Source organism: Strix aluco, chromosome 6 (assembly GCF_031877795.1).
Source record: "Strix aluco isolate bStrAlu1 chromosome 6, bStrAlu1.hap1, whole genome shotgun sequence".
NCBI classification, from domain to species: domain Eukaryota; kingdom Metazoa; phylum Chordata; class Aves; order Strigiformes; family Strigidae; genus Strix; species Strix aluco.
In genome coordinates this window covers 26787244-26802083 of record NC_133936.1, presented here as the reverse complement: position 1 = coordinate 26802083, position 14840 = coordinate 26787244, and the positions used below count along the sequence as shown (strand labels likewise).

At 35.0% G+C, this 14840-nt stretch overlaps 1 protein-coding gene across 6 annotated transcripts in view; it reads left to right on the top strand.

Annotated features, from left to right (window-relative positions):
* Positions 1-14840, top strand: part of CCDC141 (coiled-coil domain containing 141) — a 96187-nt gene that overhangs the window by 72149 nt on the left and 9198 nt on the right. For 4 of the 6 annotated variants that reach the window (XM_074829253.1, XM_074829251.1, XM_074829257.1 and 1 more), the window contains 6 exons: positions 693-876; positions 2006-2115; positions 4543-4650; positions 5276-5359; positions 9182-10068; positions 11994-12166. In XM_074829253.1, the coding sequence (XP_074685354.1) occupies positions 693-876; positions 2006-2115; positions 4543-4650; positions 5276-5359; positions 9182-10068; positions 11994-12166 (1546 nt within the window). The remainder of the gene's footprint in view (positions 1-692; positions 877-2005; positions 2116-4542; positions 4651-5275; positions 5360-9181; positions 10069-11993; positions 12167-14840) is intronic. The other 2 variants (XM_074829254.1, XM_074829256.1) reach the window with 2 other exon arrangements.

Below are 14840 nucleotides of genomic sequence, written 5' to 3'. Positions count from 1 at the left end.
TTTACATTTTTAAATGATTTCCTAGAGCTAAAATTTAAGATTGGGTTTTTTTACTCAGTGTAAAGTATCACCTTTTACTCAATAGTTTCCTTTCAGCGGGTAGGCACAGTCTTAAATACTGACTTTAATGGCAGTTTAAAATGGTGATTATCAACTGCTTGCTGTAATGATGCAATACAGATGATACCAAGTGAACACCAGATTCTGTCCTCCTCTGAGTATTGTTAACCAAAACTGTTTATTAAGGGTATGTTCTAAAGCCCATTCTTGTCAGTAAAAAGATACCTAGCAACTTTAATGGCTGCTGAGACCAAAGACCCTGTTTGCTAGTAGAGTAAATCTAAGCAACCTTGCTGCCCTTGCAGAGGTATAACTGTGGCCATGATACAAAGTGTGAAATAAGTCAGTTGATATACAAGGTGGAAAGAACTCAGAAATAAAACATATGTTCACAGAACCATTAACTAATAACCTCACCATGCTTGTAAGGTGAGCATGGATCTGGTGTTGAAAGAAAGTTTAACAGCTATTAATATTTGAAGCAGCATTGGTAATGAACAGATTAAAACCGGAAAATTTAAGACATACTGTATGCCGCTGATTATGGAAAGTCTAAGAATAGTCTGGTCTATTCTACAAAAGCTTGAACTGCTGATAATAATTCATTATAATGCAGTATTTTTATGTCTCAGTGTCAATTTTGGTTTGAAGATGTGAGTGCAACAGTCGTTAGAGTTGGCAAATATTCTGCAGAATGCAAAACAAGAGAAGCAATCGAGACTCTCTACAAGCAATTCAACAAGTTTATTGAGCCTGCAGTGCCTCAACAAGAAGAAAAAATACAGCAGATTGCAGACCTTGCAAAACAGTTATATGGTGAGGAGCTGTCTGGTAATGTACTGTGGGGAAAAAAAACACAGCTTAGGACAGAAGGAAGCAGGTTCCTAGATTTATTCATTTCAGAAGAAAATCCCATGAAGTTTAAATGTTGTTTTAAAGTATTGACTAGAAGAGGTGAAGGATTTCAGAACAAATATTTAAAAAATAAAAACGTGAAAGTATTCAACAGTTTGGTGGTTACTTGGTTCTCTGTATACAGCCTGAGTTCACCTTGAAATCAAAAGTGTGAATGTCCTTGTAATATTTATGAGCTTGGAATTAAGACTTCATGGCTTATGCTATCTCGTAATAGGCAAGCCTTTGAAGTCAAAGTATATTACAGTGATATACCTCAGTGCTGAGTGATTTTTTTACGTTAACGCTGTGAATAACTAGTGCCAACTTTCTTAAGCATTGTAGTAGCAAAAAATATGAATTGTTATGTAAATACTGTTATTTGCAATTGTATTGATTTGGAACATTGTTGACCAGAAAGAATGAAGGTTAACTAACTTCAGATTTTGCTTTTTTTCTCCCACTTGTAATATTTATACACTTGCTGAGGTTATTTTATCCAAAGATAAGGTGACCATCCAAATGTTCAAGGATACACTGTAGCCTATCAATTCAAGTAGTAAATCTGACAAAAATTCCACAGGGTCAAACTGTGCTTTTAAATTCCTCTAATTTATTGTTATAAAGACTATTTAAAGAGCACAGATTTTTTTTTTCCTTTTTTTTTTTTTTTAACCGTCTCAATATTTTAAACATTCCTGTCTGTAGGAAAGAAGCTGACAGAATAGATTCCTGACACCAGCTGTTAGGAACATTGGGAGAAAGAAACTGCTTTGTGCTTTTTAAGTCATTACATTGGAGAAAGCTTATCCATCCTGCCTTTGTTTTGTATTTGGAGGTTAACATCTTTTAAAGTAGTATCACTCACCAGGTAGAAGTAGCTTTGTTCAAGGAGAAGCCTAGCAGAAGACCTACAATGACAATCACAGAATTCCTTCAGCAAAACAGAACACAGAAACATGTAATTATTGTAGTATCTTGGGGTTACAAAGTATGCTGTTATTCATCTGCTTAAGCCGTTCTGTTCTGCTTTCATGTTTTACCTTTGTAGGTACTGAAGAAGGAAAGAAGTATGTTGAAAAAACCAGTTTAAAGTACAAAGAAATCATTATTTCTGTTGATGAGTTGTGTAGATCTCTGAGAGAACTTAAGGAGATTAAGGTATTTTATTTTTTTTATCTGGAGAAGGTATTGCATCTGTATCAACTTACCAGGCTTAGTATCTGAATCAGTACATTTAACTGAGGATCATCTATGGTAGTATGAAACATTTCTTAATTGTTCGCTTTTCCACTACCTTAGGTAATGATCATAATGAATCAATGAAGTGCTACTTGTTTGTGCACTAAATATTCCTCCTAAATTTCTTTTTCTTGACTTTTTTCAGGACTGTTACTGCTTTCAAGTAACCTTAAGGGGAAGATGTCACAATTTCTTTGAGTATCTAGACAAATACTTTTTTTCATATTTCTTCTTCCTTTGGTACTGTAATATGGGTAACTGCTAGATCTATAAAATGCCAAACAACCTAGCTTGGTTCCCTATTAGAAAAATCATCCCAAAACCCAAGTTGTGTTAAAACCAAAGTAATTTAAATTAGAAAAACATGGCATATAACATAAAGAGAACAACAACATTTTTAGTTTCATATTCTGATAAGCTTCTGTAAGTGTAATTAAGTATAACTTATCAACTTGATGTTGATGTTGAATGTTGTTTCACTTTTCTTTGACGGAATTATACTGTAAAATCTGATGAACACTTAAATTATCCATTAATACACTTAAAAGCACTAAGAGATGTCAAAAATACAAATGAGTTCCAAAAATCATTACATGAATGGAAAGGCTTTGCATTGCACTGTTACCGTAAAGAAACTTCAATGCAAACACCAGTTAGGTTTTTTTAAAGTTGTTCTCCCAGTCCACGTGTTACATAAATGCTATTGTGTGCAGGACAGCAGCCCCAGGTTGTGTCAAAACAGGGCTTGAACCTTTGATCTTTTTTGCTATCTCAACATAATATGGATCTTTTAAAGCGAAGTGGAATTCAAAATTATTGTAATATTTTATGTTGATTTTGCTAATTGTAAAGTTTTCTTTCTTTAACAGAGTTGTTTGGAGAATGCTTTTTTCACACCCAACCATCATAAACTATTTACTGATTACTTTAACCTTTAGCTAGTTCTTTGAAAAAAGTCAGTCAAAAGGAATATTATAAATTAATTTTCTGCAATAGAGAGTAGTTCTGCAACTTTTCAAATGAAAGTTGTGATTTTTCTTAATAATATATAGTACTCTGATATTTTCAAACTAACATTCTTATTGCACTTTTCCAGAATATCTCAATAGACAATGTCTGTGTCTTATGAAGAATAAATCATTCAGCCAATTATCTACACAAATAGGTCCCATGAGTATGGAATGCCATGACAATGAATTCAGTTTCACTTCCTGTGACTTTTAAAATGTAACAAATTAAGGGGAAATGTATTGCACAATCTTTCCTGATTTTATATAGCTGTTGAATGTTAGAAGAAAGCAACTCCTGCATTTTTCAAGTGCAAAATAAGACTACTTCAGAAAAAAAATAGATTGAACAGATCACACAGAGTTTTTCACTTGTTTGATTCTAGAATGGAACATTAATAATGCCGCACTTTATTATAATAACTTATTTAGAACTGTAACTTTTGGCTGGACAGCTAAAGATGTGAAATACACAAAACTGTAACTATAAAACTTTTGGGGTTTCTTATGTTGTGCCACTGTGATGTTCTTCGAAATCTGTAGATTTCTTCCGTGACAATTTTAAAGGATTCATGAAGTCTTCATAAAATACAGTATGGTTGTCCAGATTTCTGTTATGGAAGTACTTTGTAACCAGTTGTGCAGTCTTTGAGGCTTAAGCTAGAAATAAGTATTAGCCAAAAAGAATGGTAAAGTAGCTGATCTAAAGTACAGTTAACTACATTCAGAGTGGTTATGGACTGTCCAGCTAGGAAGTTGAAGGAGGGAGGAAAACATGAACAAATACAAATTCTGCCTAGTTATGTTTTATGCTTAGAACACATTCTCCCATTTCCACCTTTTAGACAAATTTGAACATTCTAGAGACTCACAAATGTTTCTTTCCTCCCTAAAACTTTTCCTGAAATCCTGTTTGGTTTTGTTGGTTTTTGGGTTTTTTTTAAGGTTTTGTTGTTTATCCTCTTTTTTTCCTAATAGTGTCACTTTCTTAATCCTTTATTTTTTCTTAATTATGCTGGGTACAAATTGGTTAATATTCCTCAGATTCTTGACTAACCACTTGAGTTCCTCAGTCTTAGGTGTCCTATACTTTCCCTGCTTCAGAAAAGATCCCCTCAGCTTCGAAAAATATTGTCTTTGCTTGTCCAGGAATGAATGACTCAGGTTATGCTGCATATTTTTGCCATAAGCAATTTATACCTGTGCTGATGACAGGTTTTAGATAAGATTTCACTTATTTTTTTTCTATTCTGTTGTGCAGAGCACAAGTCAGTGTGTAGCTAACAATTGTTACCTTCTCTTGTGTATAAGCTTTCTTAACTTTCTTTTAACATGGCAGAAAGATGAGTTTTCTGAAGAGTTGGTTACTGTTCAAAAAGAAGAAAGAGATGGTCAAGAAGCATGTGAGGCTGTTATGAAAGACAAACCAGAGGAACAAAAGCAGCAGGTTTGTTAGATTTCTATTTTTTTTAAACTAGAACTCTGTTTCTTAAAAGGCTTTGTGTACTGCTGGAAGGTTTCTTGCTTTTCAGTTGTGAAGCCTCTCTTAAGATGGGTGTTATCAGTATAGTCTTGGTCATTTCCTTTCAATTTTTTTTTAGTTACCCCTTTGCCTTCTATCCAATCCAGATATTCTTCCCTATGAGTTTTAATTTTTGTAGGCTTCTTTTTACTTGCCTTATATATCTCTTTTACTTGCCTATATATCTCTCTTTCTTTTCTAAAATAGTAGTATTTTCATGATTTTTCACCAATTTTCCTTTGGTCTATTGCCCCATTCTTAATGTAGATGTCCTCTTTGTGACCATTCTTCCTTCCTCAGGGGAGAGCACATTCTGCCCTCTTCTTTATAGTAAGACTTAAGGGAATGTAGGAAGTAATAGAGGAGCCCTAATATTCATATAACCCTTAGAGATAAGCTGTGAAAGTATTTGATTTATAAGTAATATGCTATGAGAGAAGCCTCGTAGCACAGAATTTGAACTAAGTAATGGTGGAAATTATGATTCGTTGTTGAATTGTTAAGGTCTTCATCAGGAAAGAAAAGTGAGTTTTAAACATTTTTCTTTCAGATGGCATCAGGTAAATTCCTTACAAATTCAGAAAGCATTACTGAGAAGAGAAACAATAATCTGTTTCCTACCAACACTAAACAGGTATCTGCTCTTCATGTTGATTTTCTTTTTTTTTTTTAAATCGATGGTCATTGTGTACTTTCAAAGGAATTTTACTCCTTAATTCATTGCTTCTCAGAAGTGACGCACACTGTTATAGATTGGTGGGCTTTGATTGTCTTCTCATTTACAGTATCACAAAAATCCAATGCAAAGCAAGAACAGAGTTGCTTCAGTTTTGCAACTGTGAATAACAGGAAAGAAGTCATGGCAAAAACATGATGGAACACAGCTATGGCTGTCAGCAGTTCAGTATGACATCATGTCACAGATAATCTGCTGTATACCACTATACGTCAAATAAATAACAGAACTCAGCATCAAATAGTCGTCTTCACCCTCCCCTTAAAACACTTAGGTTACATTTCAGTTGCCAAAATTTCTTGCAGCAGAGATCATAAATAAGTTCCAAAGTATGGGTTGCATGTTGGGGACAATGCACAAAAGGAAATTAGATAGTGAAAGACTGGGTATGTATTTAGAATGATAAAAATCCTAGCAGACAAGCATGTTTTGTTCATGGATATACGGTAAATGAATATGAAAGGTTCCAATTAGTCAATGAATAAATGTAGTCTTAGGAATACAGGCAGTACAAAACTAAACCTATGTTTTATGAGATTAATTCCTTTAGCTTAAAGAACATGTTGAAGCCTTGGAATCCTGGATGTAAATGCAAATAATTTACTACGTGAAATATTTTGGTAATTTGGAGTAGGTGGTAATATATCTAAGTCTTTAGAAAAGTAGGATACATTGGTAATTGATCTAGAGCTCTAAAATTTCCATTTTGCAAGCTGACCAAAACATAGACCAATACTACAAGACATTAAATTGTGGTGTTTTGTAGAAATTCAACTAATATTAGCATTCCCTTCAGTTCGATACAGAATGTTCTGCTCATCTGCTGATGAGCCAAAAATCGAGCCTAATTAATTTTGTTACCTCCATTCAAAGTCAATGGGAGTTTCACCATTGACTTGGAGTCCAGATTTCACTCAAAATTCTGTGACTGTTCCAAAGAGCCAACCTCAGGAGAACCACCTCACCCAGCAGATGTCCATAGCCCTATTTCCTATTTTTCTAGGCCACAGCTGTATCAGTCCTTATCAGACTGTGTCTCGGCTGCCAAGGGGAGAAGTCAAGGGTATATGCGAAACAGCGCATAGTTGTGAAGTATGGCAACTATGATGTCTCCACCCTTTTCATCACTCCATACTTCACTTAAAGAAGTAGCAGGTTCTTCTCACTTGAACTTTTCTGTCTTCCATTTCCATCCTTTCTGAGGAAAGACTTGACCCATCCCCAGACCCTTGTCTAGTGGGCCAGAAGTCTCTAATTTTGTCTATACTTCTGCAAGCAAGTTTTGCAGTATTAATTTGCTTCAGTATTAAATATCACCCTCTAAAAAGTGACCTAGACCTTCTCATGGCACACTTATCCTCATGCTTCTTTGAGCCCAGGTGGCACACCAGGGCTGAACGTCTTCATGCTGCCAAAGCCTGTGTGACAGCTTGCTCACTCGCTGCCCACCTGTCATTCTTTTCCCCAGCATTTTCCATGGGGTCATTTTCCAGCAATGTCTGAAATAACTGTTCAATTCTGTCATCTCCAGGTGAGGTGACCATGAAACTGACAGCACATCCCTGCACTAGGATCCTAGATTAGACACTGGAAGATTCCTACATGGTCATGGCCTTTAGTGACCCAAATGTATGCCACTGTGTGTACAAGGGACATAGACTCCTTGATAGACAGAATAAATCTGGGCCATTGATTTCATTCAGACAGTAGAGCCTGTCCTTTCAGAAATTTTGATCTATGTTTTTTAAGTGTACCTGCTCAGAATGTAACATTCTAAAGAATTTTTCAACTTCTTAATATTTAATGAGATTTGGTTTATTAAATTTGTTAGTGCTGTTCAGACAGAATTTGCTACTGAAGTGCCTATTAAAGCTTCATTTGAGAAAGACTTACAAATTTGGTCAGGCTTAAAACTGAGTGTGTTACTTAGAACCTGTTAAGGTTAAAACAGCTGGGTGACAGTCAAATTTGCAAAACCTAGAAAAACATATTGTCTGAGTATACTGGAATTAATCCCTAAAAATAACAATTTCTTAGGAACAGTTTATAATTAATTAGAGCCCCAATTCAGAAATTGAATATGTGCAGAAGGAAGAAATAACTTAGTATTTATTGTTTTCTGAGTAATTGTAAAGGGGAAAAATGGACACATTTCACCAAACTGAAGTGTCATTTATAATTTATCATGTTTATATCCATGATACCTTTATACTTGAAAGACACTTTGGGGGTCAGACTTCATCACAGGATACTTGTGGAAAACACATTTAATACCCAAACTTCATCTTACAACTGAATTGAATTATTTAGTAAAATAGACAGTAAAATCCCAACTTTCTTCCAGCCATTCATTCGTGGATCTGACATGAATCACATGGCTTTGAAATAAATGTATAACTTAGAAAAACATCTATATTAAAACTACTGTATCTACAGAACCAGGGCACATGTGAGGTTCTAATACTTCTTTTTACTTTTATTTTGTTAATTTTGTGCACTGATTGTTAGGTTATATTTAGAGCAATAAAGCAAAAAGAAAGCCAAAATGAATGTGCCACTGCACTTTTGTCCTGGATACTTCTAAAGAGACATGGTTTGGAAAGCAATGACATCCAGTGTATCACCTAGTTGCTTTCAGTGAACACTTTATAGGTGATAGAAACATTGCTTAGTAAATTATATATTTTTGTATAGAACTCAATAATGAGAGAATATCATAAGAAAACATCATGGACACCTTTGCTGAGAGCCCTGACACAAAAGAAATAGGCCTGCATATGTGATTACACATTTATATAAAGATCAAGAGGCAGAGAAGTAATTAATAAATCAGATAATGTCTTTAATGCTTTGTGATTAAAATTAATGCACTCATGCCACATTCAATTCTTTTTGAAACGTGATGAGAGGGATTTATCTTTTTTATTCTAGATCTGAGATAATATAAAAATAATTTTACATTGTTTTCTGGTAATTTTTGGACAAGATCCTGAAACAAACACCTGGCAAAAAATGAGGGAAATATAAAGGTTCAGAAAATATCTTAAAGATGTTTGCTTGATTCTGTAACAGTTGAACATGACTGCTGACTCTCTAAGAATCACAGTCCAGGTACTTGGCTGTTAATATATTTTTATTGCTATGTAACTATGACCCATTTAGATGTAATTAGAATCACAGAATCATTCAGGTTGGAAAAGACCCTTGGGATCATCGAGTCCAACCATCAGCCCTACTCTACAAAGTTCTCCCCTACACCATATCCCCCAACATCTCATCTAAACGACCCTTAAACACATGCAGGGATGGTGACTCCACCACCTCCCTGGGCAGACCTTAGGCCAACTTCTCCTCCACCTTCTCCTTGTAAATGCTCTTATAAACAGCACCTACAGAAAATCCACAGGTATTGACATCTGTTTATAGAAAGAGGTGCTTTTTATTGCTAATGTTATAATAAATTTTTATATATAATTATAATAATATCTGCTAGAATCTATTCAAAGAGTTTGAAATTCCAGTTAGCTGCTGCAGAATTTTCTGATGAATAATCCTTTCCATGTATTTTCTCCTGCTCCTTAGAATACATTAAGCTTAATTAGAAGAAATATTTCAAATATTTTTGCTAGCTTCTGTATGAAAAGGGGATGCATAGAATTATAACTCATTCTCTGTTTTTTCTTCTTCTTTCCCTTCTCTTCTTTCCCCTCCTAATTTAAGGAGAGGAATAAATTGGCTGATACTCCAATTATCTGTCCAGCTGGTGAGGATCTTGTTTCACAGGATACAGAGCTGTCATCTTCAGCCAAAGAGGATAGTTTGCGGACTGAATTCCTGCCAGAAGAAATACCCTCCGGAGATGAATATGAGTGTATATCACCTGATGATATCTCTTTGCCACCGCTTTCTGAGACACCAGAATCCAACCTCTTACATTCTGAAACAGAGCTAGAAGAGCAGTGTTGTTGTAGTTCTCATAGTCTGCATGTCAGTTCCTATAGCTTGCAAATGCAGAAATCCACTAGTATTAAAAAAGTGATGGAAGCATCTGATCTCTTAACAAATTCTGCTTATGCTGATGCTGCAAATAATAGAATGGAAAACCCATCAGATCAGTTTGAGAAGTTTTGTATCTCTTCAGCAGACTCTGGTCCAAAAGTCAGAGCAGTATCTCCTTTGACTTGCAGCTTACAAGGAATATCTGAAGCTACTACTGCTTCCTGCACTATAAATGCCAAACCAGTATATAGTGTGATGAGTGAAGTGTGCAAAACACATTTGCAACACCTTGAACTTCATAAAAGCATGGCAGAAACACAAGAACAATTGCATGACTTGAATAACTGTACTAAAACCCAGGACAGGCTGCATGCTTTGCTGGATGCATTCTCAGGTTTCGTGTTTCAATCAGACGCCACCAGAAGCTGTCCGAGGCAGATGGTCACCCGAGAAGAGATTAAAAGTTCATCAGAAAAGAACAGCATGGCCAGCCTAACTGGACAGGCGCCTAACTTCTCCCAGCTTCTGTCTAACAAAACCGTCATGGAAGGTTCTCCAGTAACTTTGGAAGTAGAAGTAACGGGATTCCCAGAGCCTACACTGACATGGTGGGTAGCTTATAATGAGAAGTAGTAAATATACCTATTAGCAAGACACCTTGAACCAATTATAACCAGATTAATTAATCTATAGACTAGAACAAATGCCTTGTATCCTTTCTACTCCACACTTCTGCATGATTCCCACCTGCAAAATTGCTTTTGACAATTAACCTACTTGAAATAATCTCTCTGTACTTAATTTTATAAATAATGAGAGCATTAAACTACTGCAAGCATATCCATTGTTTTCTAAGCAAACACATCATATAGTTTTTATATTCTGGAATATGATATTCCACTTGTTTGATAATTTCTTAAAACAAATGCACCCTCCAAATTTACTTCAAGTAAATTCACCCATATTTTCGCAGGATCTTGGCACTATATATGGACGGACAGACACATACACGTGTGTGCACGCTAAAATGTTTATATAGCCACTACAAAGACAGAGACACACATTTATATATGTGAGTCACTTGTCAAAAACTGATACCTGCATAACCTAAATATCTACACTAAGAGAGCCAGTGTTACTTATTTGTGTGCATTTTCTATCTCTCTCTGAATTGCTGTATGTCTAATTAGATTGGTTTATACTGCATTTGTGAGAAATGCAGATGATGTAATATAAACATATTTTAAGATGACTTTTTAGCAATTCCCTGCCAGAGGGAATAGAGACTGAAAGAGGGGCACAATTTCAATGATTTTGGTAGTAGGCCGCTATGTGTTGGCATATTTTCCTAAAATTTTATCTCACTTGCCATTTCTCCACTTATTCCATTAGACTTTCACAATGGAGGACTTTCTTTTAATGTATTAAAATTAGATATGCCTCTTACTGGAAATGTTTTGGTGTTAAGGTTATTATTATACATGTAAAGAATTAGGCAAACTGTAAGCTTTTAGTAAGCTGAATTTTCTTCTATGGCACTGAAAAAAATACTGGACACTGCAGCCTTGGTGCTGTACTGTGTTGCTATCAATAAAGTTATTTTGTTTTAAATCCTGGTATTCTACACTTTGAGGAACATTATTGGTGAAACAAGAGGTACCTTCAGTTTTACATAAGAAAACATTACTTTAGCTCAAAAATATATACACTGCTGATATATGGACTTTTGAAAAATAACATTGAACAGAAAGCATTTTGCAAATTAGAAATTTATGAAAACAGACAAAAATGTGGGGTTTTTGTAATGAAAACTTCACCAATACCATGTAATTTGTACTGATGTAGACATTTTATTGGATATACATGTGGAAAAGCATTTTTGTGTTTGTGTTAGGTTAAATGTAGCTTATGCTGAAACATCATGAGGCAAGAAAAAACAGAATTTTCTCTCACTTCCAATTTGTAAATCAGGAGTTAATACCAATACATGGTGACAGATCCCCAGGTGTTAGAACATGACACCAGTTTTCTGAGGTAACTCCTGATATATTGTTCTATCCTGTTTGGTGATGTGAACTAAGTAAACTTTAAGTAGGCTGCGGTGAAGAAGCGGGTCCTTGACTGTTCTTTATACTGCAGACACAAGTTCAGAAAGTTTGTACATTGCTTCTGCATTTTAAGTGCCTATTCATGAGTTGAATGTGGATTGACTAAATGCCTTAGTAGCAAACATGTTTCAGGGCAAACCTGAGGCCCCAGGCCTTCATGCTACTCTCCAGTACTACAGTGAGATAAGTGTGACTTATCCATTGAAGACCATTTTCAGAACCACATTTTCTAGTACTAAGAACATACTATCCAGCAATTTGTTTAAATATTCATCCGTATTTACATATAACCTGAAAACTGAGGAATGGGAACACAGCAGTGTCTCTGCTGTCAATGTAGCATTATAGAGGTTGTCTGAATTTGTGAAGTTCTGCTTGGCATACAGCAATATAAATCTGACTTGAAAACTGACTCTCTGCTTCAGGTACAAGAAGGGCCAGAAACTGACTGCAGATGAGCACTTAAAGCTTATACAAAAGGAGACAAAGCATACTTTGTTCATTCAGAAGGTGTGTGATAAAGATGCTGGCCTCTATGTTGTTCGGGCTAAAAATTTGAACGGCACTATCTCATCAAGTGCCATTCTCCACGTGAAAGGTAACAGGCCACCTATTACAAGAACAGACGGGATAATGCTATGTGTCATCTATATTAGCATATCACTAATGTACTGGCTATTCACAAAATAAGTACAATATTGACCGCACTGGACTTAATTCTCACATGCTAAGACAACGTTAAATTTATTTCCTTACACTGCATCTTTCACAATCTGTACCAAACCACTTTTATGTCACACTTCGATATATTACTTGTTTCTTTAATACCAGTGTTATGTGCTTATTTTCCTTTCTCTTAGTGATGGTGAGATAAAAAGTTACAAAGATTTTCCAGAATCTGAGGCAGTTTTTCTTTCTAAAAATTGTTGGCATTACAAAGTGTTGGAAACAGTTTTAATGGTTACAGGTATTAAATGTCAAGGCACTCAGGTAGAGTTCTCAGATCAATGTATATTTTATGATATGCCTTTTTTGGGGAGGGAATGCGGAGGGTGTTGAAATGGTTTTTAAACATCAAATGTATTATTTCCAACCACATTTTTTTCACACTTTTAAAAAAAAAATTTGTAGGATAAAGCTTCTTAGTAAAGAAATTGTACTATTCATGATTGCACCAGCATAGATCAGATTTAATCTGTCGCAGCCCAGCAGATAGTCTCCACAAATGAAAGTTGCAGTAGTTCCAATAGAGTTGTGATCGTCTGCGCAACAAAGATTTGACCCAGAATCATCAGGATTTGTGTAAGTGGCACGTAGTATACAGTAGACCAGAAACCCCAAATGTTTACAAAATGAGATGTTCCAAGATACCAATCTGCTTAGGTAGATGCTTGTGATACTTTCTCTGCCTTCTTATAAAATTAAAGATACAAATATTTCTAATAATCCACTAAATTGTTAGTATAAGACGAGAGAAAATAATTTATGAAGTAAGCATTTGTGCATGTTTAAAATTTTCAACACACTTATTTCAAACAGAATCAACCAAATTGGGGAAATACTCAAAAGTGCATTCATAGAAAAAAAAATTGGTTTATTTCAGTCAAATAGAATTCTCCTATAACTTCAAAGCAGTAAATCCAAAGCAGAATTTTGTTCATTTACATATTGCATTTTATTCTTGAAAAGGACAACCAGAAATACTATTTTTTGTTAAAGTAGTAATTTGCTTAGATATTTGATAACAATGACGTAACTGTGCTAGTGGAAGATTTTGTTTATAAATCCTTAAATGTAACTTCATTCTTTAGCTACAGTACTTCTTGTATTTGTACAGTAAAAACAATTGACAAACAGCTGCATGATTTTTCCTGCATCTTTGACTTGCAACTTTCATATTATAACTGCATTGATGTGGAAAATTTATAAAGAGTAAATATTTACTTTCTCTTGCATAATTTGCTGAAATGAAGTAAGCCTTTGACTGCGTACCATGTTATGAACAGAATATATATTGCAAATTGGTGGGGGTCAGTGAGATTGAAGACTGACACTTAGATATTTTGGCCCAGTGACTGCAACTTTATTAAAATTCTTGTAGCTTTGAAACATGAGAAGTTCTTAAGGGAATATAACTTCACAGCAATAAGAGAGGGAGCAGGAGGAGGAGGAGGTGGTGAGCAGATGGGGAACAAAGTAAATTCAAACTAAAATTGGTATTACCCTTAATGAATAACTTTCTAATTTAGGTCATCTAAAAAATTTCATTCATAAGAATTTTCTCAGGTATAAAAATCACCTATTTTCCTAAACTGTACTTTCCATTTCACAGTAAAGCTAATTTTATAATCGGTATGATTTCAAATATTTCAATTTTCATAAAAGTAAAATTCAGTTTAGTGTTTTTCTGCCCTTGTGACTTTATGTATGGTTGTTAAAAACATACAGCAAAGAACCTATGTGAGCAAACTGACTTGCATAAGCAGTACATTAAGCAATGTTGCGGTAAGAACAAACCAAACTGCCTCTCCTACATGCTGTAAGGTTTTGCCTGCTGCAGAGCTGCCGGTGCTTGATAACTATCCTGTTGATATCACTCATTATCTATTCGAAGATGAGTCTTCTAGGTGATGACTGCCCTTTAATCCTCTGTTTTTACTAAGAGTTGACATAATTCATAAAAAAAAAGTAAACATAGATGTTCTTTTGACATGTTCTAAGTAACTTTATATAATACTCAGGTAACTTTTTCAGGCATTTTTGCCTTCAGTATTGTGGCTAAATATATGCACAGAAAAAAAACAGGAGTGAAAGCAGAGATGTTCTCTTTCTTCTTCTGTTTTGTCTCTGCCAGAATTAGGCCTTTAAATTAAGCATTAACTGTCATAAGACTTGTGACAGAAAGAGACATTGTAGCTCTACAGATGCTGAACTCAAAGCTGCATCTATGTTTTAACTTGTGAATCCTTCATCTTGAAGATTATGGAAAGTTCAGTGCTAGAATGATCATTATTCTGTCTTTTTTATATGGTCAGTGCATGAGTTCAGAGATATGCATTTGACCTTTTTGGTTGGAGGAGAACCATTTGTTGAGCAAAAGAACACTGCAAGGTGAGTCTCTATCCTTCAGAAAGCAGGGATACAGCTAGGATTTCAGCCCTGCTTGGAAAAATTCATCCCAAACTCATTTCTAGTTCTATTGAAACAGGAGAACAAGATGTGGCCTTTTCATCGTGTCATAGAGCAGGACTTGGAGGTATCTTGGATCTAGA